Genomic DNA, 26,888 nt, shown 5'->3' on the forward strand with positions numbered 1-26,888 from the left:
CTTGAAAAAAAGTTATCACAACCCACTTCTGGTTTGTGATCATGAAACCAGAAGTAGGTTGTGGTCACTTTAAGCCTTCTGCTGCTTTGGAAGCATGTGGAGGCAACCATGGGCTCCTCACCCCCCCCACCCCACCTCCAGGTGGCCCACACTTCCACAGTTCTTCCACCCTAGTCAGTATTCAGCTGGGCATAGCAATAGAAAGTCGATAAATCTTGAGAAAGAATCAAGTAAAGTATTTTGCAAGCTACAAAATGTTTGTAGTCTATATTTTAAAATAAAATCATGACTGGTATTTATATACCACCTTTCTGGTCACTGGATTGCTCCTTTGTCTTTATTCAAGCTGGTTTACACAGGTAGGCTTTTTCTAAACACCCGAGGGGTTTTTACAATCACAAATAAGTTCTGTCTTTCAAGAAGATCTACATTCCAGGTGGATCTCATTATGGTCTGGTAAACTTTCTGGCTGCATGCTGCCTCCCATGCAGACAGCTTTCTTTCCCTCTCACAGAAAAAGCTACAGCCGGCTTCTTTTGGCTCTCACCCAAAAGGGCTCAGCTCAACTTGTCAGTTCTCCAAGTCTCACTGCTCACAGAGGTTTCTGGTGGTCTTGAACTGGCAACCTTCAGACGTTTAATCTTCAGGCTTAATGGTGACTCTACCCTCCAGACCACACATCCTGCCTTCTCCAAGTAGGGAACCAATAATCGTGATCAGAACAAAGCTATTTTTAAATTTGAGAGTCTTAATTATAAACCAATGGTATCCCATAAGCCTCCAAAGCATTTGCTTGAAGTTTTAGAGCAGAACATGGATTCCATCTGCATCTTTTTGGAGACAATGACTTGCACCATTTACCCTAACCAGGACCAGACTGCCTTAATGATCTACTGCATTTAGGAAAACTAAATTATGTGTTGCATTTCTGTATAATCTGAAATAATGAAATGATGAAGCAAATAAAAACAAATCACTGGAGCAGAGAAGACACATCTTATACATACATATGTACAAGGCATCTAAAATTAATTTCATATTGACTGAGCCAGAAGGTTATCCTCTGGCAGCAAGGTAAAATAGAACGGAGTTCAACTAAATCTTTCCACTGCCTAAGGATGTCTTCTGGCAGATACACTTCTCATCCCAATTCCAAAAGCAAATATAAGCCTTTCCCTTCTGAGTAAGGAAGTTAATCATTTCCCTATAAAATACAGACACTTTCAGTGCTTCACTGCAACAGAGAAGAAAGTATTGGGGTCCAAGTAGTAATGAAAATACTAAAACATAAAAGGGGGAGTAGGTCTCATTTGCTAGCATGTCCTTTATCTTTTCCATTTACAGAATGTTGTTTATAACCCCTGGTGGTACCTGGTTTGAGAGTTCATGAGTATTCCTGATCAAAACCAACAGAAAAAGCACAAGGTAATTTTGAACTCTGTTCAAAATAATTTTGCACATAATGTAAACAGATTTTGAACACAACATGAATACATTATGAATAATCTACACAATTACAATGGCATGCTGAAAATGTGGCAAAAAGATTAAGCAGGACACAATTAAGATAGATCAAGAGAAACATGACAAAATTATTTGTGGTACTCACCATCTCTTTAGCTATTTCCACAGCTTCCCGCAGTCCATAGAGTCTGCCACAGACCAGGTAAATCCCATTGGCCCAGAGAATACAGCCCTCATGGACCCAAAATTCATTGCTGTCAAGAGGTAGTTCAGGAATTTGTAACTCCAACTCAGGGCCACCTTCAGTGGACATGGGAGGCTTACAGTCCAAAGGGGTTTTTTCGCCAACATTGCCACTCTCACCGGTTGCTTTTTTACAAGCAGCACCCCTTGAAAGTGACCGAGAGGCCCCAGCACAATCCTCAGAGCGATGTCGTCTCTTAAAGCGAGGGTGGGCAGCCAGGCTTCTGGTCTCCTTCTGTTGTTGCTGCTCTTCCTCCTCCTCTGTATCTGTCTTGGAACCATTAGAAGCACTTTTATGCCGTACCTTGACCTTATTCTGCATTTCTGTGGCCCTCTTGGGAGGGGGATTCTTGGGCAGTGTGGCTGCATAATCCTGGGGATAGAAAGGTCCAAAGAGGTCACCCATGTTGCGGTAGCTGGCCCACTTGCCACAGAGGCAGCAGACTAAGTGGCCCATGACAGAGGATTCTGTTACTACAGGACCCTGTAGCATGAAAGTGGACACAGGCAGTGCTTTGCTCTCAGCGTTGCTGGGAGGTGGTGTTGATGACCTCTGTCCTTTCCGGCCCCTCACCAGCTTATTCTGCTCCTCCTCCTCTGCATTAATTATTGTGCACACAGCACCGATCTCACACTTGTTTACCACATGAATATAAGGGAAGAAAGATTTATTCTTGGTGTCAGTTTTATCAAGAGACTGGGTGGCATATTTTAACTTGATTTCTGGTTCCTGAGGCTCCACAATTGGAGCAGCACGCCTTGGTTTCCGCTTCCGCGGCTGTGCTGTAGGTTTCCTCCTCTCCCTTCGCTGCCTCTTAGGCTTAGGTTCTCCTGATGGCTGCAGTGCTACAGGTGGTGAAGGCAGTGGAAGCGGTGGCAGTGGTAGCGGCTGCTGCTGCTGCTGCTGCTGCTGCTGCTGCTGCTGCTGCTTCTTCTTCTGCTTGTTCACACTACCAATGGGCCTTCCTTTCTTCTTACCTGAAGGAAAATACCCCTTTGGAGGAAAGGGGTCTGGTTTGGGTGTCATAACTGCATCTTGGTCTTTTTCTTCAGACTTTGGATTTGGTTCAGAAGTCAAGACACTGGATGGGGGGAGAGTTTTTGATTCAACAAAGGTTAAAGATCCTGCTCCAGTTAGAGAGCCATCTGTTCGTCCTAGACCGGCAGATTTTTGAGAAGGTGCTGGGACCATAGCAGACACTGAGCCCTCCTTGCCAACAGTGGCAAGTTCAGACACCTCGTTCTTCACCACCTCATCCCCATCACCATGCCATTCTTCAGAAGATACTATAAGAGAGACTTCACTGGTTAATTCTTGGCTCTCTTGATCCAACACAATTTCTTCTTTTATATTTTCTGCCTCCAGCCCATGATTGGCTCCATTCCCACCCTCAGGGGGAACACTCTTCAGGGACAGAATGTCATCCAGAGTGACTGCATCTACACCAGCTTCAGCACAATTTGTGGAAGCAGTTCTCCTAACACTAGGAGATGTTATTTTTTGAACAATCGCTTCCAATTTTAATCCACGTCCCTTTCGTGGAGGCAGAATTTTTGTTTTAGCTGGACTTGTGAGGGAAACAGCAGAGCAATTTCTACTATCAGGACTTGGAAGGTTCCTGGAGATTTCTCCTTTTGAGAGTGGCTTGCCAACATCTTGGTTTTGGGAGGAGTGAGCATAAGAGTTAAATGCTTTTTCAGTTCCATCCTTTGAGGGAAGTAGGTGCCCTTTTTCTTCAGTGCTACTATTTTTCATTTCCTGCAATTGTCTTTTGCTGGGAATAGGAGAAATGAAAGAACGTACTCTCCTTCTCATAATCAAAGGATTCTGAGGAGACTGATCTTCTTGGCCAGGGATCCTTCCCATTGCATTACCAGATTTAATTACATCTCCAGTATCATCACGTCTGTGTGCATCACTATCTTGTGGACCAAATCTCTTCTGATTGGCTGCCCCTAGAGAGCCACTGCTCTTTCCAGGAGCCATCTGCCGGGAGAGGTCCCAGCCAGACTCATGTTGTGGAATCTTTTGGTTCATATGTTTCATTTCAGCACACTTATTTTGAAGAGCACCATCACTTCCCAACAAGCAACGGCTAGATTCTTGGCTTCCAGCATTGTGGTAAGAACCAGAATGAAGATACATCATTCCATCTTTGTCATTTTTCAAGGGGCTCCTTACTCTGTCCAGGAATGGCTGTTGCCTTGGGCTCTTTCTTGCTGTCTCCTGCCTATGCTGTGCTGCTGCAATAACTCCCTGGGCAGAGCTGCTACTCCAATCTTTGTATTCCTCCTGCTGCTGTTGATATAGTTGCCTTTTGTAGTGGTACTGGGAATTTAATCCCTGGCTAGGATCCGCAAAAGTATGAGTTCGAGTGTTCGTGTGATAGGCCGATGCCAAAGCTGAGCTTTCAGAATTTGGGGGGAATGGAGAGTGCAAGGAACCCCTGTTGACCCTGTCAGAGAGCACCATGTGTGGATTCATATGGTGAAGATCTGACCCTGGACCTCTACTTCTACCTGGTGACATCTTCAGTTTGTCAGCCAAATCATGGAACTGAGAGGGTGATTTACCTCTCATTCCATCACGGCTGCTTCCCATTCTACCAGGTCCCCGCCTCAGCTGTGCTGATCGGCTCTCCTGTTGTAGCATGTAGTCTGAGGCAGAATCAAGTGCTGCAGCTCCAGGGCTAGCATTCCCACGGTAAGACTCATGTTTAAAACTGGCAAGATGACAGTGGTCTCCTGATTTTTTATTGTTGATACTGATGGAGGTCTTTGACTGTTCAAAATCCTCTTCCTTGATCTGCCCAGTGTGAGATTTCATCTTGGCTTCCACGGCCACTAGACCACCAGGAAGGATGACTGACTGACCTGAACCAGGACTTCTTCCACTCCTGCCATCGGAACCCACGTGTCCCACAGAGTGAGGCCCAGGATCTCTAGCAATCTGTCTCAAAGGGGATATGTCACAAATAACTGATCTCCTCTCAGAAAGCCCAACCCCTTCATGAACTGAAGACTGAGATTCCATCTCAAACTTTCTAGGCATGGGATAATCAGCCAGATTTATCTGCTTCATCTCAGAAGCAGTGCCACTTGATTTTCTATCCCAGGGCCCCCAATGTGGATTTTCCAAGAGAGATCCTATGCTTTTATTTAAAAGACCCCTATTACTCAATTCATTGGCTTGATTGATCAGGACATTGGGTCGCATAGAACTTTCCAGACTTCCAGTCATCCCATGATGATCCTGTGTATTTCTAGCATATCTTCTGTCAGGGTTGTGGTGATAGCCCTGCAAGACTTCCTGCAACAGACTGGGAAATTTTTCATTCCGACCCTTTCGCTCACTATGTCCTGGAAAATCCCCTTTATCTTGACCTGAAGGATACTGAGGGAAGTTGCCAGCATTTCTCTGCACACCAACCCCTATGCTATCTTTGAAGCTATATCTCAAACTACCAGGGGATTTAGAAGGCTCTGTTCTGCCTGGAAAACTGGTGCCAATGACAGCATGTCCAAGCTGATTGTTCCCATCTCCATTGTGATTAGTGCTGCTGTCTCCACTCTTGCTCCCTTTACTCCCTCCTTGTGGTTCTTGCTGTAGTCCCATTTGACTAGCCTCTTTCATCCCACTGGCAGAAGGAGGTCCTTGAGAACCTGTAGGAGCTTCATCTTGCTGGGTTTTATCCTGTCCACTTGACTTTTCTACCCTTCCTGTCATAGTCTCTCGTGAGACTATTACACCAACTGCCTTTTCATTGACTTTTGGGGCAGACTCCACAGCTGCTAAGGGTTCCTTTTCATCAGGAGGGGAGGCTGCTTCTTCCTCATCTGCAGGGCTGGTGCTGAGCTTTGGGGGCTCATTTTGAGATGCTTGTGCTGGTGAGGAGTGGGACCTCTCTAAGTTACTCCCTTTGTAGGTGGTGTCAGAACTGGTGCTCTGACCACTCAACTGTCTCACCCTCTCACCTTGATCCTCTGAGCTACTAGAGCAACCACCATCAATGGACTCTGCCAGAGGAGACTTGAGCTGCTCTTCTGCCTGGGAAGAGCCTTCTGAGTTTGTGCAGCTGTCAGCTTTTTTAGCTGATGATGGTCTTTTGGAGCTTTTCTTTTGAGGTACTAAAGCATCTGAGAGTAACATGTGCTGGACTGTATTGGGAAGATTAGCCACTTGACTACTTAGGGCACTTAAGCTGCTTAGTCCTGGATCTGTAAGCCTCTTTTCCTGCAGTCCTTCAAGCCCAAATCCCTTGAATCCTCCACCCTGAGCATTGGGGCTTGGCATCATGGATGGGGTTGGACTAAGCTGTGGCATCATTTGCAAGATGCGGTTTCTAGAGGCTACGTTACTTTGTCCACACTGAAGATTCTCACCACTTGGCATGAGAGGAGATGGTGTGGAACTGCAGCTTGGAGACTGAACAACAGAGGCAGCTGGTGACGGGTTAGAAATAGGACTAAAGTTTTGATGGAATTGCATGGGTGATCGCACAGGGACTTCAGCTTGATTGTACTGCCCCACCTGACTTTGCAGAGACAGTTTAGTAGCAGTACTGGAGTACTGCATTACATGCTGTGAGGGAGGCTGTTGCTGTGCCTGTGCCTGTCCCTGTGCAGGTTGACTTGCTTGGGGCAACTTTGATTGTTCAAAGTTCTTCATTGACTGTGCCTGAAAACTGTAATTTGATTGAGTCCCATAAGCTTGTGCACTTGAACCCACAGCATGTCCCTCATACTGTGATCCAGAATTCACGCTGTAACTGCCATCATAGTTCTGCCCAGTCTGGCCAAAACGCTGAGGAGAAGGAAATGAAGAAGAGGAAGAAGCGGGAGACTGATAGTGTTGGCTGTACTGACCCACTCGCAACTGATAGCCAGGTGCAGATGAAGGAATGGCTGAAGGGCGCTGCATTGCTGGCAAATGAGATGAGCTGGATGCCTGTGGCAAGGGTTGATGAGGTTGATAGAGTTGCCTCATCTGCTGAACCTGTTGTTGCTGCTGGCTGGAAGTCTGCTGTTGGTACTGAGCACTTCTAGGAGAGAAAGGACCAGTATAATCCTGTTGATAGTGAGTCACCCCACTAAGGGATGAGTGCTGTGTTTGAAACTGGCTCACATGACCCTCACTCCCATACTGACTCCCAAAACTGCTCCCTTGGGGTGGTCCATAGCTCTGCACTGGTCCTGAAGACCTGCGCTGAGGAAGCTGCTGTCCTCCTGTTGTCACAGGATCCTTACTGGAGGCCATGTAGTAGAATTCTCCGGCTTCTTTTCTGAAACCTTGACAACTCTGATGTCCAGAACTCTCACCAGCCATTGAGGCAGAGCTTCCTGCTGCTCCACGGCGCCCACTGCTGCTGCTGCTGCCGCCGCCGCTGCCACCACCACCTCCACCTCCCCCAAAGCTCTGAAACATCTGAGCCTGCTGGCGGGTGCTAAATTCTTCTAGCCGGGATGCACCATGAACTTCCTGTGGGTAGTTCTGCTGGTTTCCGTGGTAACTGCTTTGCTCCCGAAAGGACTGCATGCTGTTCAGCTGCAGACTGACAGCTCAACAGCCAGCCTGGGGGAGGAAAAAAAGACAAAAATATCAGCAAAACAATTGACATTTCCCAGTCACGTCACCAGTTTTGTTTTCTTAAATTGATGTTACAGCTTTTTAAAACCAGCCTGAGTTTTTTTTGGGGGGGGTGGCGCAATTCCAATCTGGAGGATCCTCTTTACTGCCCCTTCTCTTAATCAGTTACTTGGTCTATCTTTTCCACCCTAGGAAACTGAAAGCTTTATAGGTGGAATGGGAAACCAACTTTAATGCATTTTAGAGTGTCTGACAGATAGCTAAATTTACATCATATTCAGGCAGAGGAACTGTTAGAACAAAAAACAATCCCTCTCCCAAACAGCAGTGCTATACTGCCAGCAGCATGCCACAACAAAGATGCCTGAACAAGTGTAACCACAAAAATGTTGGGGACTTTCCGTCTACCACATGTGTATCGATACAGGTACTGCTAGAAAAATAAACATGAACAAGAACCAGAGCCAATTGAAACATACAAGATCACCTGACATACAAACCAATTTGAACTTGAGGAAAAAGTCAATTATTTTAGTCAGCACTTAAACTACAGGGGGGTAGCCCCAAACGTTAGTGAAACCTGCTAATTTAAGAGAGACAAATGTGGGGGAAGAATATGAAGGGGCTACGAGGGAGTCAGGGGATAGGACTTATGACTTTATTAAGGACCCCCCTGCCGTGTGTCCCACACCTATAATTTAAGCACTGAGGTCAGGTAAACACACCCCTATCTGCTCACACTGATGTATCTTTAACTTGAATGCGTTCTGCATTTAGCCAGGTTCTCCCATTTAAAATCAGCAGGTTAAGTTTGTGCAAGAAAAGACAGTCTAGGATATTCGCATGAAGCACTTTCATGATGCTTCCCTGCAACACTGTTTATACAATTCAGATTACAGATTGTGTCTATTATTATTAATAACTTTATTTCTACCCCGCCTTTCTCCCTGGAGGGACTCAACCGCAGGGAGTGTCTATGCTCCAAGACTGGTTTGAAGCAATGTTTGGTAGAAGCCGAATTTGTTGCAAGACACCAGGTACATGAGGAAGGCATTAAACAATTAAAGCGATAAGATCCTACTGCTAGAGAAGGGGTCAACAACTTCAGCTGACCAATTCATTTATCTCCTCAACAATCTTTAGCACAAATCTTTTCATTCTTGAGCATTACAACAATATAAAGGTGTTAAAAATCCATTGGCTAGGATTGGGAAAAGCTAACACACCTGAAGAGACAAACAACTGTTATGAAGCTGCCCTATGGGTTATAGGAGCAGATGTGAGCAACATCTACTCAACAACCAATTACATCATGCAACAGAAACAAAGTGACTGGCAATCAATGTAGATTCAATTAGTGTGCAAGAAAGACATTTGCCTCCATCCCAGCATCAAAAAGCTAGTGCTGTATACATTTCAGTCAGTTCCACCATGGGAGTCATTTTTCTGTGAATTTTTCCACAGATTAGCCAAAGTGATTCAAGTGGCCTGCAGTCACATCAGTGCAGGCATTAACACTGCCATTTCCACTGGAAAGACAACACCACTTACAGTGGATACAAGTGAGGCAGGGTAAAACTCATGTGATCAGCCCCATCTACATGGTTGTAGGCCTTCAAAGTGTCACAGGGCATAGTCATAACAAGTCCATGAAAAACCACCTTATACACCAGGTTCCAACATGTAAAAGGGCACCTTACAAACAGTGCTGTCCTATGTTCTTCAGTACAGAAGACACATGAACAAATGCTATGATTTCACTATCAATTCAACAAGCCATCTCCTTGCTACAGATGGCAATAGAAGCTGGTCCAGACCATGCCAGATACTTAGAGCCATCAGCACAGGTGAAAGAATATTACAGATTTTCAGAGGACTTCAATGAGTGTTGCTACATCCCAGTAGCCATCAGAGCAGTTCTGTCCGTAAGTTGTGCTCCTTACAGTGGCTGTGAAAACGTATTTGGGAAGAAACTTTCAAACCTGGTTTGGAGGGCTAAGTTGAATGGGGAAGGAAGATTACTCCACTGAAAACGAAAGGTGGGAGATAAAAAATAGGAAGCAGGGGGGGAACAGTACTATACATTAAGGAAATGCAAAGAAATCTATGAAGGTGCAAACTTGCAAACTGCAGGAGCTCTTTGCAAGGGAGTTATCCGATGCTTCCAACACCTGTGTTTTCATTGGAAGCCCTGCTTGGATGCTATGGGACCCACCAAAATTCAGGTCATGACCCACCAGTGAATCCCAGCCCACAGTTTGGGAACTACTGAAACAGATATTTGAAAGTACAGGGCACACGTTTTCTGCAGACTCCTTCAGGCTTAAACTGATATTTGAGAAAGATCTTATAGCATAATGATATACATGTTTAATTAGAAGGGAAGTTCCACAATGTTCAATTGGGATTACTTTCAGGTAAATGTGGACAAGCCCAAAGCTTTACAGTACAATTCAGTGCATACTTACCTCAGAGTAAGCACCACTTAGCAGACATACTTATGAGTAAACATGCATAGGATTCTGCTGTTGCTTATACCAGAAATGGACCAGGCTGGTCCAATTTTTAACAGCTAGGGGGCCACAAGATCTTGATCTCACCTCCTCCAAGTGTGCAGATATAGAAGTAATGAGCAGTGACATGACGGCATCACTACCAATTACTTTCAGGTTCTGAGTGGGTGGGTGCAGCGGGGCTTTTCTGTCTCCCTGCTGCTCTGTACCAAGGAGAAGCTGGAATAGTGCAGCAGCGAGACAGAAGAGCAGCTGAAGCAGGAGGCAGCAGTGGGACTTTTTGAGAACTGCCAAAAAGGGCCCGTGTACAGCCCACGTGCCTCACGATGAACCACCCTGCTTTAGGCTATACCTAGGCGTATTAAGACGAAGTAGCAATGGAGATCCTTTTGAAAACACACAAAAAGTATTTAAGCCATTATCTAATTGTTAGAGATGAGAAAAATGGGGTGTGTTTTTTTTTTTGCAGATTTGAGTTTTGTTGTTGTTTTACAAAAATGTAAAATGAAGTACAGAAAGCAGCACTATGTGTTTTTATTTTTTTAATACCATTTTCTCCCACCTCTACTAACTGTAGGCAAATTATTAGATACTATGCCTCAACTATCAATTTCAGAGATATCACAATATAGCCTTTCTTGAAACTACCACTTATGTCAGCAAATGGAAAGCATGTTTGCATGCTCTCCATGACAAAGTAACTAGCTAAACAGAACATTAGAAAGAAGGTTAGAACCCTTCTCTTCAACATGGTACTTTTTAATGTGGTGGCAAGAAATTATTTAAACAAGCAGTCGCCTGAAATGGTAAATCTAGGAGGGCTCACTTCCTCACATTTTTCCAAATCTGCAGATATGGAAACCAGCCCTCAATAAAGGTAGCATGCTTCCCCTTTTAAATACAGATTATTCTTTCTTTCATAGAAAGCCAAGCATTTTGTATCTACATTTTTCAAGGAAAAATTAAAATCTACAACTGCCACTTTTCAGGAATGTCTCCAATGACAATATTCTTATCCTTCCTGTTCTACTTCTCAGCTTAGGCAGGTTCACAGATTACAGGCCCCATATTCACCACTTACACTTATTGGGAACCCAGGAAATGGCCTTCTGTTTCATCAGACTTTTTGCTACTTTACAGCTCTCTGGAAATAAGGAAGTTTATGGATTGTTATACAATTCTAGATCCTGTTCTTAGCGTAACAGTGTGTAAATTATTTTCTCCAAGAACATGGTGGGGGACCCTTAGGAAGTTCCATCTTTAATAAGATTAAGAACTCCCTCCCCCTTAAACTGCCAAAAATTTCCAATACTATACAAAACTGAATAATTCTGCTGAAGAATTTCTGTATATTCAGTCACTATTAACTGCTCATTCCCTACCCCTGCGATTTTCAAACTCTCCAGGAGTTTGAAAAGCGCAGTAAGTCCTTGCGGGGGAAGGCAGCAATGCAATCCCCAGGATTGCACCACTCAGGGGGGCTGCAGGGACTGGGATGCACTCAGTTTTGCTGGAGTGCGATCGCTCTACTTTCACTTCAAACCAGTTGGGGAGCCCTGCAGGCGCTCATACAGGGCTCCCCACACCCCCCAGGACGATGCTGCAGGGACTGGTGAGTGCATCCCAGTCCCGGCAGCCCCCTGAGCAGCGCGATCCTGGGGATCACGTTGCTGCCTTCCCACTGCCCCCACTCCTTAAGGGGGGGCAGAGGCCAGGGCCCTCAGGCTGGGGCGTCAGGATGCCCCAGTCTGAATACCACTGCCCTACCCTGTAAGCAAATCATACAGTGCAAGTTCATGTTTACTCAGTAGTAAGTACTACTGGACTTACTTTCTTGAACATACAGTGGGTTGCAGGCAGCTTCCCCACACTCCAGAACACCCCTGGACATGACCAGAAGGCACTTTCAGATGTCCTTCATCCTCCATTCAGTCGATCTCAGTATCTGCAGCGGGATGGTGGTAGTCCAGGAATGAATCTCCTGCACATACTGAGCTCCAACTGTATGCATAGAACTGCAGTCTCAGCACCAACAGCACACAGCCTAAACACACATGACTCAAAATCTGCACTTCTAACTCTACCTACCAAGGAATACAAACATCTACCTCACATTTGATGAAAAACATAAATCTGCCCAGTATATTTTTGGAGAGGTTATAAGAAGAGGTGAAAAATAGAGATAATGATTCAGGGTGAAGTGTTATATGACTAAAGAAAAGGGGCAGATTAAAACAGATAGCAACAGTTTGCAGGGCAGGGGTGTCAAATTCATTTCATACACCAGCCAGCCAGGATTCATAGCGCCTGCTGCAGCATCTGTTTTGTACATCAAATTTTATAACCACACAGACAATAACAAACCGAAGGGGTAAGCACTATTCATAGTGATTGTAAATTATTACGGCTATATCCACATATACTCCTATAGTTCTGTATACCAATTCAATATTGTTTGTTAGGTCAATGATTTTCAATGTTTTTCTTCTCATGGTATGTGTGTGCGCATGTAGTTTTCAAACACGACTAAAGTAGTGGCAATGGTAGACTTATTCAGCACTGCTGCCGCTCATAAGCAAAACAGTAAGCTAAACCAATGGTATTACATTTCAAAAAATTTGTACTGGAAACATTTTTGAGTTTGACTGATTTGCTCTGAAGTAAACAGAAATATTCTGGAAAGGGTGTGTTTGGGACTATAGCCACAATCCAGAGTTAAGCCACTGAAATCAATGGGGCATAAGCATTCATAACCCTGTGTTGAACAGTGTACCCATAAAAAAAGATTGTAAAGCAAAACCCAATGTGCTGCTTGTTTTGCCATAAGCAACATTTGACTGAAAATATCTGCATCGCAGTTTACATCATTTCCAAAGCAGCAAGTTGTGCAAATAAAATTTTCTTCACCCTTCTGTGAAAGCTCAAGATTCCAGCAAACAGCTTGAAAATCGAGAACGCACCATTTGGAGCTCTTGAGAGGCTGCCTCACAGCTAGTGCCTAGAATCCCTCCTTCTCCCCCCTTTCTTGCTATTTTTCACTCAGGTAGGATGCTCTGATGCATGGACACAAAAAATGTTTGCTCAGTGACCTGTAAGGAAAGGGAAATTCCTTGCCAGTTCTGCAAGTGACCCAGCTCTGATACTTACCATTACTGTGCACTCAGCAACCTCCCTAACTTCCATTATGCAGCTTGACATTTTTGGGTACACAGACTGTACCCCCACTCAGCATCAAGCAAAGCTTTTTGAAAGCATTTGCTGAGAAATGAGGCAAGTAGTATGATCATGGGATGAAGGTGCCTGTTGTCTGGCCTGGGTAAGGGTTGAGCGAAAGCTGGTTTCTTCCCAGTGGACATATGGCTGACAGATAGAGCTGGGGGAGGTGAAGCTGCCAGCAGTAACTAGACCTGCCATTTTCAACCACTGTGCCGTGGCACACTGGTGTACCACAAATGGTCCCCAGGTGTGCCGTAGGAATTTGGGAGAGCGTCATTTATCAATAGGACCAGTGGGGGATGTGAGCCCCCATTGACACAGTGTGCTTTGTCAATTGTCAAAAAGCTGATGATGTGCCTTGACCATTTTAGTGCCTTGCTAGTGTGCCACAAGATAAAAAATGTTGAAAATCACCGAGCTAGACACATGAGAAGGTACGCACACACACAGTGAGCCAGAGGCCAACTGTCATCACTGTGTAAAGCTGCTGCTGGTTGGGGAGGCAAGGTGGGGAAGTAAAGGAGGTGAGGGGTCTCAGAATGAGTATGGAGCAGCTGAGCCAGCAATCATCATCTATTTGGGCCATATAAATAGGCTCCACAGGTCATATGTTTGACACCTCTGGTGTAAGGCGCCATGGGTTTCCAGTTGTGGACCCTGACAGCAGGGCTTAGGCCCCCATTCTCGCTGCACTACCAACACAATCCCCAGACTGAGGGAGCTATTAGACAGATCACTACTGATATTCTGAAGAAATTTGTTTCATTTTTAAAAAGGAAAGTGTGACAAGTGGTACCCTAGGCAACATGCCACCTTAACATCTAGCTTAAGGCTACTACAAACCAAACATTCATACTGCCAAGAATGAGACAAGACACCCTAGCATCATGGTTGGCTGAAAGCACTGTTTGTGCATGACATTTTATTTACAGTATTTTTATTTGCCTTTCTCCCCAAAGGGACTTAAAGTAACATCACATATGCTTCCCCTACACCAGGGGTCTCCAAGCCCCAGCCCAAATGGAGGTGGAGGAATGGGGGCCCTTTTATGTGTGTGCTTTGTTACTTAGGATGTGTTGGTACTTGGAGAAATCCTGGGCATTTGAGCCCATTCATTCATTCATTCAAATATATTTATTTAAATTTTATATTTTTTTCCAGCCCTTGACACTGTGCCAGATATTTGATGTAGCGCTTTGGCTGAAAAATTTAGAGACCCCTGCCCTACACCAATATACATATGAGAAGTATGCTCCCCAAATCATGCTCAAAGTAGACGACATGTCTCCCAAACCATTTTATTTCTCAAAACAACCTTCTGAAGTAGGTTAGACTAAGATGATTTGCTCAAGACCACCTAATGAGCTTCATGACCAAGTGGGGATTTGAACCGAAATTTCTTGCTCCTTGTCCCACATTCTGCCACATGACAACGGTGGAAACTATGGATGGCAATTGTTCTTCTGCTCCCAAAACAAAATCCCCAACCAGTTAATGTAGAGAGCTCATCACAGATCCACATTCCCATGTTTACCATCCTGGCAAACATCTACAGAACTAATGACACACATTAAACCTGTCTATCCAAGGGCCCAATCCTATCCAACTTTCCAGCACTGATGAAGCCTTGTCAATGGAGAGTACACTGCATCCTGAAGTGGGGGAGCATTCACAGAGGCCTCCCTCAAGGTAAAAGAACATGTATTCCCTTACCTTGGAGTTGCACTGCAGCTGCATTGGTGCTAGAAAGCTGGAGACAATACTGGGCCTCATGTTAGTTTTGTATTTACATGGTCTAGAACAGCTATTTTCAACCAGTGTGCCCAGGAATGCAGTGGGAGATTAGGGGTCATTAATAGGGCCACTGGGGGATGCGAGCCCCCCACCTGCAATGTAGTATGCCTTGTAAAAAATCGATGGTGCACAGCAATTTTAGTGACTTGCCAATGTGCTGCAAGATTTAAAAGGTTGAAAACTGCTAGTCTAGAAACACATACAAAAGTCAAGATTCTGTGCACATTCCTCCCTTCCTTTGGGGTAAATTGAGGACCCAAAACCAAAAAAGCAGATATGCTTGGCCTGGTTTCCAAAATGAAGCAAATCAAAATGCATGCATTTTTTCTTCACAAATTACTTAAATAGTGGATAAAAAGTTTCCATTTTAAGAACCTAGTTTTTTTCCTGAGCTGGCAATTTTTAAAAACCTATGATTTAAAATTTATCCATCTATCCTAGTTCTACTTGAGGCAGTCCCTAATGTTTCCAAAGGAAGGAAAACAGTAATAAAAACTGACCAATAAGATACAATTCACAAATACCATGATCAAATGCTGTACTCTTATTTATAAGCCTTGAAAGGAGATGCAAAGATTACTACAAAAACACACCACATCACAGAGAGATTAAGATGAAATGGGGGGGAATGAAAACAAGTTTTAAGTGGCAGCAAACAAGCAAGCAGGCACTGCACGAGGGGCAGTGCTTAGGTCTGAAGCCAGAGGGACAGCATTTCAAAGGTTCCCAGTATTCATGAGCATCAGAGGGACTAGGAATGAACAATTTTCCTGAATGAATGAATAATTTTTCTCAATACTTACAGCCCGGCATTCCATGGGCTGGGTCAGGGAATGGCAGTGCTTTTATGAAAATGCTATAACCAAGAAGATAAATTAAAATTGCTTGCTAGATTTTTATTTTATTTTATCAATGCAAAAAAAAAAAAGATGTAGCATGCTATTTGCTAAAAGAATATGAAAAAGGGGGAAGGAGATTTTAAAAAACTGCTGAAATTTACTGTGAAGAAAACTTCCATAGAAAAGTTACTAAGGTCAAAATTGCTGCAGCAATCAAGACAAAACATCAAGCAGGAAACAGTCTGCCTCATCCCTTGAGGCATGGACAAAGAGTCAGAAATCTCCCCTCAAGCCAATGCTGAAGCTGTAGAACAATGTCAGTGTTGGCTTTAAGGAGGCAGAGAACCCAGATGAATTCTGAACATCAGCTCAGTGAAGCAACAGAAGTTTATTTTGCCTACATCCTCTACTTCCCAGAAGCATCTGGCTGGCCACTGTGCGAAACAGGATGCTAGACTAGATGAACCTGTGGTCTGATCCAACAAGGCCCTTATTATGCTCTATAAGGGTGACTACACAGAGACCTCAAAGAACAATTTTTAAAAGATGTAAGAGGAACTGAGAGCACAAAATGACCAAAATGTTTACCAAATAGCACTAAGCAATCCTGTTGACAAATCACGCTGCATACATTTAGCAAATCGGCATGATCAGCATTTTGCCCGTAGAGCCCTCAACACTCAGTTGCAGACAAACGCTAAAAGTGCAGGAACCCAGGGAATATAGCCAATATCAGGGAGAGTGGTTAGCAGATGCATCCTTTTCACACACTTTCTGAATATGGGGGTTGGATGCTGCTGAACAAAGCTAATATACTTCGAAAGCACAGTCCAGTTTGGTAGATTATTTCCCTGGTGGGTTGTTTTCCTAATCCTAACATACCATTACTTCTGATCATCTGAATTCCAGTGGGTTACTCAATCTGTGGATTTGCAATGTGCTTAACATTCTGAATAAAAATTACCAATCTATGCGTAAGCAGAGGTGTACCTCTACAGAACCAAGAAGCTGAAATAAGTGCAAGAAATTGTTTCCACACGCTTGTTAAAATGCATGCTTAAAATGCACATTTCTTTTAAAAGAAATCTAAAGTCCTTTTCACGCACATATGAACACTGAACAGTTAAAATAAGTGCAGTGGTACACCAATACAAGTTTTATAAACACATCAATTTAGCCAGTTAATAGACCCCTGAGAACCAGGTAAAGAGGAACCATTAAGTTGTGTTTCTCTTACACCTGGAATCCGCAACCTGTGTTTTTAGAGCCGCATGCGGCTCTTTCAGCCATCTGCAGGCTGGGATTTAAAGGGGCAGGACCAGCTGCTGCTGCTGTTCTGGCTCCTGCAGGCTGGGATTTCAAGGCTGCTGCTGCTTTCCCCTTGGGGGGAGCAGGAGATTGTTTTATGCTGCAGGGGAGGGAAAGGGGGGTTTGGCCGCTCCTACCTGGGAAGACGGTGTGCTGGGGCTTCGCCTGCTCCCGTAATGCGCTGTGCGCCCTCTACGTCATGTATATGGTGAGTGTGGCTGACAGCAGCCAGGCTCCCCTCCTGGCTTCCTGCCACCCTGAGTGTGGCTGGCAAGGGGTGGGGGCGCCAGGCGGGTGGGCTTCCAGTGGGGGATCGGTGGGGGGCACAGAGGCAGGAGGGGGAGCCCAGGCAGGGCTGCCTGGGTGGGGGGAGGCAGGGGCAGCTCCCAGGAGAGGGCAGAAGGCGCCTGCAGTCCCCTTGTGGGCATCTCCTGTGCACACAGCTGTGGGGTGGGGCTTGGCACAGTGAGGCAATGGGGATGACTTCACTTTTGTCTTGTAGGGCAATAGGTGAGGCAGAGCAGTGGGAGAGGGGGGAGTGTTCACTTTGCAAGGGTGGGTGGGTGGGGAAGAGGGAGGCTGTGGAAGGGCTGCCTGTGTAACTCCATCTTTACCTTGCTTTTTTGGGGTGCCAAGGGGAGCAGGAGGGCAGAGATGGGGCTGTGGGAGCCTTAGAAAGGGGTGCTCTTTCAGGAGCAAGATGGGGGTTGACCAGGGAAAAATGAAGAGTGCTAAATTCAAGGGTGCCCAGGGTGACCAGAGGTCCTCTTTTTCCAGGACATGTCCTATTTTTTAGCCCCAAGTCCTGGAAAAGAACTTAAATGTCCTGCTTTTCCCTGTGAGCAGGCAACACATCCCCTCTTGTAATTAATAAATTATATGTAATACAGTTTTAAATTCAATAATAAGTAATTTTAAATTAGGCACATGAGATCAATAATACAATATATAATAAATATATTGATCAATATATAATCAATACAGATGAGTGTTTTTAGCTTTTATTTTGTGGTCCTACATTTTTATTCAATATCCTACATTTTGGGGTGACTTTGTCCTCTTTTATTGTTATGACATCTGGTCATCCTGTGTGTGCCTCAGAGTGCCGTCTCAGGGCCCAATCCTATCTAGTTTTCCAGTGTCGGTGCAGCCATTCTAATGGGGCATGCACTGCATCTTGTAGTGGGGAGTCAGTCACAGAGGCCTCCTCAAGGTATGGGAACATTTGTTTCCTTATGTCTGGGCTGCATCAGTGCTGGAAAGTTAGATAGGATTGGGCCCTCAGTCAAGATATATCTATCTTGACAATAAGTATATTGTCTGGTTAACACAGGAAGGGGAGCTTGCAGCAGATCATAAAGGTAAAAAAAACTATATATGCAGTGTTATCTTCATTTTAGATGTCAAAAGGGTTTTGTGGCTCCTGAGGTTTTCTTTTCTCCAGAAAACGGGTCCAAATGGCTCTTTGAATGTTTAAGGTTGCCAACCCCTGTCTTACACCAAGGTGTGGTAAAGCAATCGGTCATTTATTGGTGGGTCTTTTTAGATTGCCCTAAAGGGCTAACAAGGAACCATCTTCATTTCTTTTATTTTGCAAATGCTTTGTGAACTTTTGTTGAAAAAGCAGTACAATAATGTGGCTAATTCATACTGCAAATTGCTCCCAATACTAAGAAACCTATAAAGCTAAACCCAATAATTCCCAAACTTGGGTTTACAATACCAAGTGGGTGCTCCTCTTTTATTTAACGGGGAGAGTAACTGGCCCTCCTCACCCCAGCACTGTCTTTTCTAGTGGCTGTCTGCTGGTGTTCTTTTGCATCTTTTTAGATTGTGAGCCCTTTTGGAACAGGGAGCCATGAGTTGTTTGCTTGATTTTCTCTGTAAACCACTTTGTGAACTTTTTGTTGAAAAACAATATATAAATACTGTTAATAATAATACCCCCACAAACTCTTCTTCCCAGCTCAACCAGGTGCCGTCATCTTGGAACTCACAAGATTTCAAATGACCCAAGATGGCAGCACCCAGGGGAGAAGGTAGGAAGGGCCACAGGGGTGCACTGTGAGTGTGCTGCAACACCCTAAGGAAGTCATTCTCACACTTTTAGCACCGGGACCCACTTTTTAGAGACAGAATCTCTCAGGACCCACCAGAAGTGATGTCATGCAAGGAAGTGACATCATCAAGCAAGAAAATTGTTACAGCCATCTAGTGAACCCCATTCTAGCCCTCCCAACATCACTGCACCATCATTCTCCTTCCTCTATTTGAAAAAGCCAGATATTACCAAGGAAAAGTGAAGACAGTAACACTGCTGAGAAGATGCAAACAGAACTATCTGTAACAATTACTGGAGTAGCTACAGCCAAAGTTGTCTGTACATAGAGGCAGATCTCCAAACTTCTGTGTGAATGAACTTTTAGTGGTGCTGTCTCCTGTAATTTCACGTCTAGAGCAGACACAGCAAATGGAAACCTAAATCAGTGTTTTCCAAACTGTGGGCCGGGAGTCAATTTTTGGTGGGTCACAAAGTTTTTGAAACATTAGAATAACCACTTTGCAAAGCCCCTTCCTGGCTTGCAAAAAAAAATTCTTAGCTGGAATCCTAACCAATGGTAGGTAGAGATCTTCATACCCCCAAATTAAAGTGGCACATGTTCTGATTTTCTCTAGTAATTGGGATGCCATAGATCATGTGTGAATCAAGTGTCGGTCTTTTGCTAGCCTGGAAGTCCCTAACTACACATACTGATCTCCAGTTCAGCCTTCTGGGTACCCTAAAACAGAGGCAGGTAAACCCTGGCCGGGGGGCCATTTACTGCCCTTGGGGACTGCCAATCTGGCTCGCGGAGAGCCCCTCGTCTCCAATGAGCCTCTGGTCCGTTGGAGACTTGTTGGAGCCCATGCTGGCCCACAACTGTTCACTGTGACCACCAGATGCCAGCCACGGGCCGAGTTAGAGCAAGACCTGGGCATTATTTTAACTACCCCCTACGGCTCCGAACAACTTACATCTCCAAGTGTTTCTTGCTTGGTCTGTATGTTTTCACTGTGCAAGAGGTGTGTGGCAAACAGTTCATAGTTCTCATGTGGTTCTACATGCCTGTATTTTAGTTCTCCTGTGTATTACAAATAAGCTCAGTAAACTTCATTTATGTAGATTCATTCAAATATGAAACATAAATTAATTCTTATCCCTTCCCCTGCCCCCAACACAGTGTCAGAGAGATAATGTGGCCCTCCTGCCAAAATGTTTGCCCACCCCTGCCCTAGAATGACTGAAGGTTGGAAGGGAACAATCCTTAAGCTTCATTTCTAGGTAGAGTCTAGCAAATGTACACACACACACACACCATCTACGGTCTCTAGCAGACTCAGGAGCACAGGACCCCGATTATAAAGCAATTAATAAATGACTTTTTTCATTTCTAGTGGATACAATAGTTTTAAAAAGTGGGTCTGTACTATAAAATTTGGGAAGCACCAGCCTAGATTCAACCTAGAAAGCAATTTTAACTGCTCCCCACACACTGCCTGTACCCTATCAAGTTTGAACATGGTATAGTAGAAACTTTGCTCATGATTTTATCTGAGAAAAGGTGATTTCATAATTAATGACAATATTTTTAAAGGCTTATGTACCAACCTTTTCCGGTAGGTAGAACTAAAAATACAAATTTAAGCCAAAACAAAAAGCAGAAGCATACTCATCCAGAATCAAAATAATTCAGTACTTATCCAGCACCAAAAGCAAACTTAAGTAGTTGAGTTTCGGCAATATGCCAACAGGTATACAGTGAAAATGCTTGGATTACTTCCACAGAAAGAGGTACTGAACTAAGTCCTCAGAAAGATAGTTATCCCTAGTCTCAATACCACATAAGTATATAATACATAGAACTCTCAATAGATCAAATTGCGCTAGATTAAGATATTGACAGATTGGACAAATGCTTTTGAGCCCCAGAAAAGAAACAGGATTGCTACATTTTGTAGCAGTGGTCTAACTACATACTAAAATTGGTATCACAGACTCTCACCAAAACTAGAACTGGTGAAACACCCAGAAAATGCAGTATCTACTGTTGCATGGAATTTGGCAAATTTACAGTTAAAAGATCAACTCAACATGTGAGTTAACCAAGTCCCATTTCCCGATATCGCTACTCAACAAATTATGAAGACTGGAAAGCCAGATGCAAGACAGTCAAATTCTCACATTTGTATCTTGCCCAGTAAGGAGTTCAGGACAGCATACATTGGGTAATCACAACTTTGTCCCAGAAACCATCCTTTGGAACAGAAAAGGTTGGAAAAGGATAAGCATAGTACAATCATTAATATCTGTCTGCCTCAGGCTTTTAAATCCAAGTCTCTCCACTCCATTCCTGAGACTTTAATACCAACTCTGATTAAATGCACGCTGGATTGTTAGGAAGGGTTTTGGAAATAGCCAAACACCTAGTTTCTTGCCAGTTTCAGTGGTCTGAATCTGAAGTGGTAATGATGAAGTTAGAGAGCATGTATGCATAACAATGTGAACAGTGCCCATGCTTACATGAAGTTTTTTGTGTGTTTTATTAAGAAACCTAAACTGAGAAGATAGGAGAATCTACATTTTCCACTTGCAATTCCGGTCAACGTAGACAGTATAAGAACAATTCCAAAAAAAACTCTTCAGCACTGCTCCCAATATATGACTACAGTACAAGGACATGCTGTTCATAAGAACAGCCCCACTGGGTCACAGGTCCATCTCATCCAGCTTCCTGTATCTCACAGTGGCCCACCAAATGTAACAAGAGACCTGCATCCTGGTGCCCTCCATTTCATCTGACATAGCTCATTTCTAAAATCAGGAGGTTGCACATACAAGTCATGACTTGTAACCTGTAATGTACATTTCCTCCAGAAATTTGTCCAATCCCCTTTTAAAGGTGTCTAGGTCAGATGCCATCACTACATCCTGTAGCAAGGAGTTCCACACACCAACCACACACTGAGTAAAGAAATATTTTCTTTTGCCTGTCCTAACTCTCCCAACACTCAATTTTAGTGGATGTCCCCCGGTTCTGGTGTTATGCGAGAGTGTAAAGAGCATCTCTCTACCCACTCTATCCTTCCCATGCATAATTTTGTAAGTCTCAATCATGTCCCCTCCGTAGTCCTTTGAAAAGCACCGCCATGTGAGGTGTGCTAGCACTCACAACCCACACATAGAGTTGTGAGTGCTTGCACACCTCACATGGCGGCGCTTTTCAAAGGACTATGGAGGGGAGGCTCTGCCTCACCGCTACAGCACTTACAATACATTACCCTGAACAGAACCAAACATACCCTCAAAATGATCTCACGCAATTGTCCTTGGGGCAACACAGAAGAAACTGCAAATGAATTGTTTCTGGGCAGCCATATAGAAATATTTCAGGTTTAATACTGCTCAATTAAATGGAGACTTACAAAAGGTTTTCAATTCTAGTTTGAGGTCTCCGCCCGCCCCCGCCCCCAACACAGGATGCATAACTTCATTAATCATGTACTGGAAGAGTCATGATGGAGCAGCGGTTCGCAAACTTTTAGCACTGGGACCCGCTTTCTAGCATGAGACTCTCTCAGGACCCACCGGAAGTGATATCATGACCAGAAGAGACATCCTGAAGAAGGAAGAGCTCTAACAGTCCCAGGTTGCAAACCTGCCCACACTCACCCACGAGCTTGTCCCCTTGACTATCCTTGCTTAAGCCATATACATAGTAGCCTATCGAAAGTACAGAGCTATAACATCTCCCCAATGCAGACACAGGCCATGGGCGCATCGGGACTGATATATGAAAAGTAAAACATTGAAATGAAAGAGGACCCACCTAGTGGGTCCCGACTCACTCTGAGAAACACCGACGGAGCAAGTGAAGTTGGGACAAGGGCACAATGACGAGACAATGAAGTTCCTACGGAGCGGCCTCAGAGCACCCGGAGCTGGGGACGGGAGTGCGGTCCGGGCTGGATTCAACAGGCACTGCCGCTCCCCTCGACCGGGGGCGCGGAGGCACCGCAAGAAAGAGGGCGGGCGCCGGGGGAGCGCAGGCGCCTTCACCCCCGGCCCGGACCTCGGGAGGGGCGGGAGGACCGGGACTCCGAGGAAGCGTCGCAGCGCTCCCGAAGGCGGGCGGTGGAGGAAGCGTGGCGGGAACCACAAAGGCTTCCGCAGACCGGCCCCGCCGCCGCATCGCAGGCAGGCCGGGCCGCCAGGCGCCGTCCCCGCCTTCCCGTCCGCCCCGCCCCTTCCACCGGGCCGCGCGAGGGCTGGGCATTACCTCTTCCGCTCTCCTCCTGCCCCGGGGAGCGCGGGGCGCACGACGCCGCTCAATGGCGCGGGGGGCGGCACAGCCCCACTCCGGGCCGGGGACGGCTCCACGGAGGCGGCTCGCAAGCTCCCCTCTCCATTCTCCCTCACACGCTCGCGCACAGAGGAAATAACACCGCGTCAGCTGACTGCGCCCAGCCAATGGGGCTGCGGCGGGGCAGCGCGCGCAAAGGGGCGGAGCGCAGGCCGGCTGCGAAGGGGCGCGCATGCGCACGCGCCCTCGCGCCCAATCCCCTCCGAGGTGCCTCCGCCGCAGTCCTGGCCACGCTTTCCCGGGAGTCAGCCCCGCCGAGCAGGCGCGTGCAGGACGGGCTCTCGGCCCATGGACCGCGACGGGACTTGCTTTTGCCTGGGATCGCGCTCTCCCTGCCGTGGGGCCGCCCCGGCAGAAGCTGCACGTCTGCCGCCTGCGCGAAGCCTCGAGGGAGACCCTCACCAGCTTCCTCCCGTGCCTGCCTGTGACGCTGCAGAGGGAGCTGAAGGGCGGCGAAGGCGTAGACCACTGTGGTTTCCTGGGAGCGACCGCCCTGCGCCGACTGGCACTGCCTCAGTGAATGCGACAGGAGGAGGCCGCAGCCCTGGGGGCACAAGTGCCGCTTCCTTCCCAGAAGGGACGGAGGTTGCCACCAGGATTTTGTCAGGGTGTCAGGTGGGTGGGGAAGCGGGTGAGCCTCCCCACCAGAGCCCCGTGAGAAGTGCCACAGCTGCTATGTCAGGCACTCGGGCAGCCCACACACAATGTATGTGGGTCAAGCTTGTGTGAGAACCTCATGCGGCGGCGCTTTGCGAAGGGCTTCAGTTGGGAGGCTCTGCTTCACCTGCCTCCCACCCATTGCATGCCCCTGGTCAAAACCTACAGGTCTGGGGCACGTACTGTAGTTTCAAACTCATTCCTGGTTCCAGAAGGTGGCAAGGACTGCCAGGCACCTGCCTCCACAGGACCACTGTCTCTTGAACTTGGAGGCTGCTTTGGAGAACACTCGGTTTGCTCACCCTGCCTTTTGTAAGTTCACCACCACCTCATCTTGGAGCTGGGTGTGCTCACATTTCCTGGTCCCACCTGCCTATCATGTGTCCTGCTGAAATCTGAAAAACAGCCATAAGGATCAAGAATCAAAATTAGCCCCTTGCCAACATCACCTGATTCTTAGTAAACATGAGGGAAAAGTCAGAAAGTTGGGCTGTAATAAAGATAAAAAATAAAAGCCACGTATATTTTAATCTTTTAACACAACCATGGTCTTTCCACCCAGATACATTGAATACTTACATTGTTACTGGCCATGAAACCCTACGGACCTATATAAAAAACAAAAACATATTTGGCTGACCTGACTCTACTGTGCAGCTATGTAAAATATTAGAATACTCAGTGCAGCCTTGTTTACTAACTGATCCAAACAATTCAGTTTTTCAACTTCCTCACTGCTTAAGCAAGGAACTAGAGTACAGGTTGAGCCTACTTATCTGCGGATTTTCCATCCACGGATTTGGCTCTATGTTCAGCCACATTCGGCCCAATCTGAAGCCAACAGACGTGACTGGAGTTGTGCTCCAGTCGCCTCTGGAGGCTCTTCTGAGGCCTGTGGAGATTGTGTGCAGCCTCCATGAGCCTCAGAAAGGGCTCTGGTGACTCAGCCTCGAGAGGTGACTGGAGGAAGGCTCTGGTTGCATTCAGAGTTTGATGGACCACAAATTTTGTGTGACTTCATTTCACGCAAAATTTGGTATTCATGTGGGTTCCAGGAATGGAACCCTTGCAAATAATGAAGGTTCACCTGTACTTATTTATTTATTTATATACCGCCTTTCTTTGGTCAGATTTCTCCTCAGACTTTAATCAAGGCGGTTTGCATAGGCAGGCTGTTCTAAACCTCCCCCCCCCCCCCCCGGTAGGGATTTTTACAATTGAATAGTTCTAGTCTTTCATAGAACTCCTCTTTCCAGCTGGATTCCTTCCCGGTTTGGCCTCTCTCTGGCCCTTTGCCTTCCACACTCGACTGCAACTCCTCTCTGCCACCGAGGGTCAGCTCATCAGTATATCAGCGTGTCGTCAGTTCTCGGGTACTTCCGGTTGTTTCAAACCAGCAGCCTCAGATCTTCAGGCATACAAGGCAGCAGCTCTACCAGCTGAGCCAGACCTTTTGCCCTCCTGCCTCCTTCACTTGCTTAACCAAGTCCCTGTTCCAGTTTGCCTCTGTTCATGCATCCCCCTCTGTAATAAGGTTTCCAGTTAAATGTATATAGGAAATCAAGTAGGTAGGTTTACTAAGAAAAAAGCTGTTTGAAACAATGCCACATCTAGCCCAGCACTCAAATGGGCACAAACCGTTACTGTATCACATTTCTTATACTTGAATCTTCCTATATGGACCAACAACTTACATCACTGTTAAGTAAAAACATATTTTCAGAGTTCTTTTAAATATTTGGCACACATCCCCAAAAATTGCCTAGTTTGAGAAATTGGCAGCCCAGGGCTAAAGGCAGCACTTCCACCAGATACAGTGCCACCAAAGTAGCTACCGCTGCATCATGCAGCCCAGGGACAACCACCAGAGTCTCAGGGGAAGAGGACTTTTGCCCCCTCCTCCAGGGAAAGCCCCAAGTCCTGCAATGAGGCTTCTCAAGCCTGCATCGGCTGTTTTGACTTCTGGCCCAACACAGAGTTCAGAATCTGGCAGAGCAGAACTTCATCAGTCCCACCCCTCCCACTCTGGTTTTTTGCCCCACCCCAGAACACCTCCCCCCACCCCAAGGCCCTCAATGCTGCCCAGAGGTCTCACCTAGCTGCTGGCAGCATCTGGCTGGGCTGGCGCCTACTTGGTACAGGGTGTCACAGTTGTGCCTTACGGCATGTATATAGCACCCAATACTAGCGGTACATTCATACTGCCGGCACTCTGAATTACAGTATAAACCTCTACTTTATAAACCTCTACTTCACAAGATTAAATCAAAGCTCAACAGTGGTTGACACTGTCACTTTCCTGCTTGGGCCAGTTTACAACAGTTAAAATGATAATGCTGCTGAAATTAAACGTTTTTTAATCTTTTTAAATCTCTAATATTTATTTATAGCAAATAAAACCAAAATGCAATACAAAAAACTAATAACACAACTAAACAACAATCAAATCTATAAAAAATGTGTATAACCCTATAAATGTCATGTAAGTATACAGAGTATCCTAATTAACTATAAATTCCCTACCATCTAGTCCAGTGGTTCTCAAACTGGTGGGTCTCAACCCACCAGTTCATGTAACATTTCCCCCGTCCCTTTAAGGGGAAGGAGGCAGTGACCCAATCCCCAGGATCACATCGTTAAGGGGGGCGAGGGAGGTGCTTGTGACTTATTTTTTACAATGTAGGGCTGCAGCGGGCTGCAGGAGGCCCTGTGCAGCCCTCCACTACACTCCCCAAAGCTTAGAATCTGCAATCAAAGTGGGCGCAAAGCACCTCCTGCAAAACGGAAGTGCTTTGTGCCTGCTTCTGTTGCAGGTTCCAAGCGTCAGGGAGCGCTGCAGAGGGCTTCGCAGGGCTCCCAGCACCTC

At 45.7% G+C, this 26,888-nt stretch overlaps 1 protein-coding gene across 2 annotated transcripts in view; it reads right to left on the minus strand.

The window, feature by feature from the left end:
- Window positions 1–23,417, minus strand: part of TCF20 (transcription factor 20) — a 63,122-nt gene extending 39,705 nt beyond the window's left edge. For both annotated transcript variants that reach the window (XM_066634112.1, XM_066634111.1), the window contains exons 1-2: window positions 23,282–23,417; window positions 1,610–7,279 (exon numbers count right to left, since the gene is read on the minus strand). In XM_066634112.1, the coding sequence (XP_066490209.1) occupies window positions 1,610–7,243 (5,634 nt within the window). In that variant the 5' untranslated portion in view covers window positions 7,244–7,279; window positions 23,282–23,417. The remainder of the gene's footprint in view (window positions 1–1,609; window positions 7,280–23,281) is intronic.
- Window positions 23,418–26,888: the final 3,471 nt, after the last annotated feature.

This window comes from Tiliqua scincoides, chromosome 7, assembly GCF_035046505.1.
Source record: "Tiliqua scincoides isolate rTilSci1 chromosome 7, rTilSci1.hap2, whole genome shotgun sequence".
Taxonomy (NCBI): Eukaryota; Metazoa; Chordata; class Lepidosauria; order Squamata; family Scincidae; genus Tiliqua; species Tiliqua scincoides.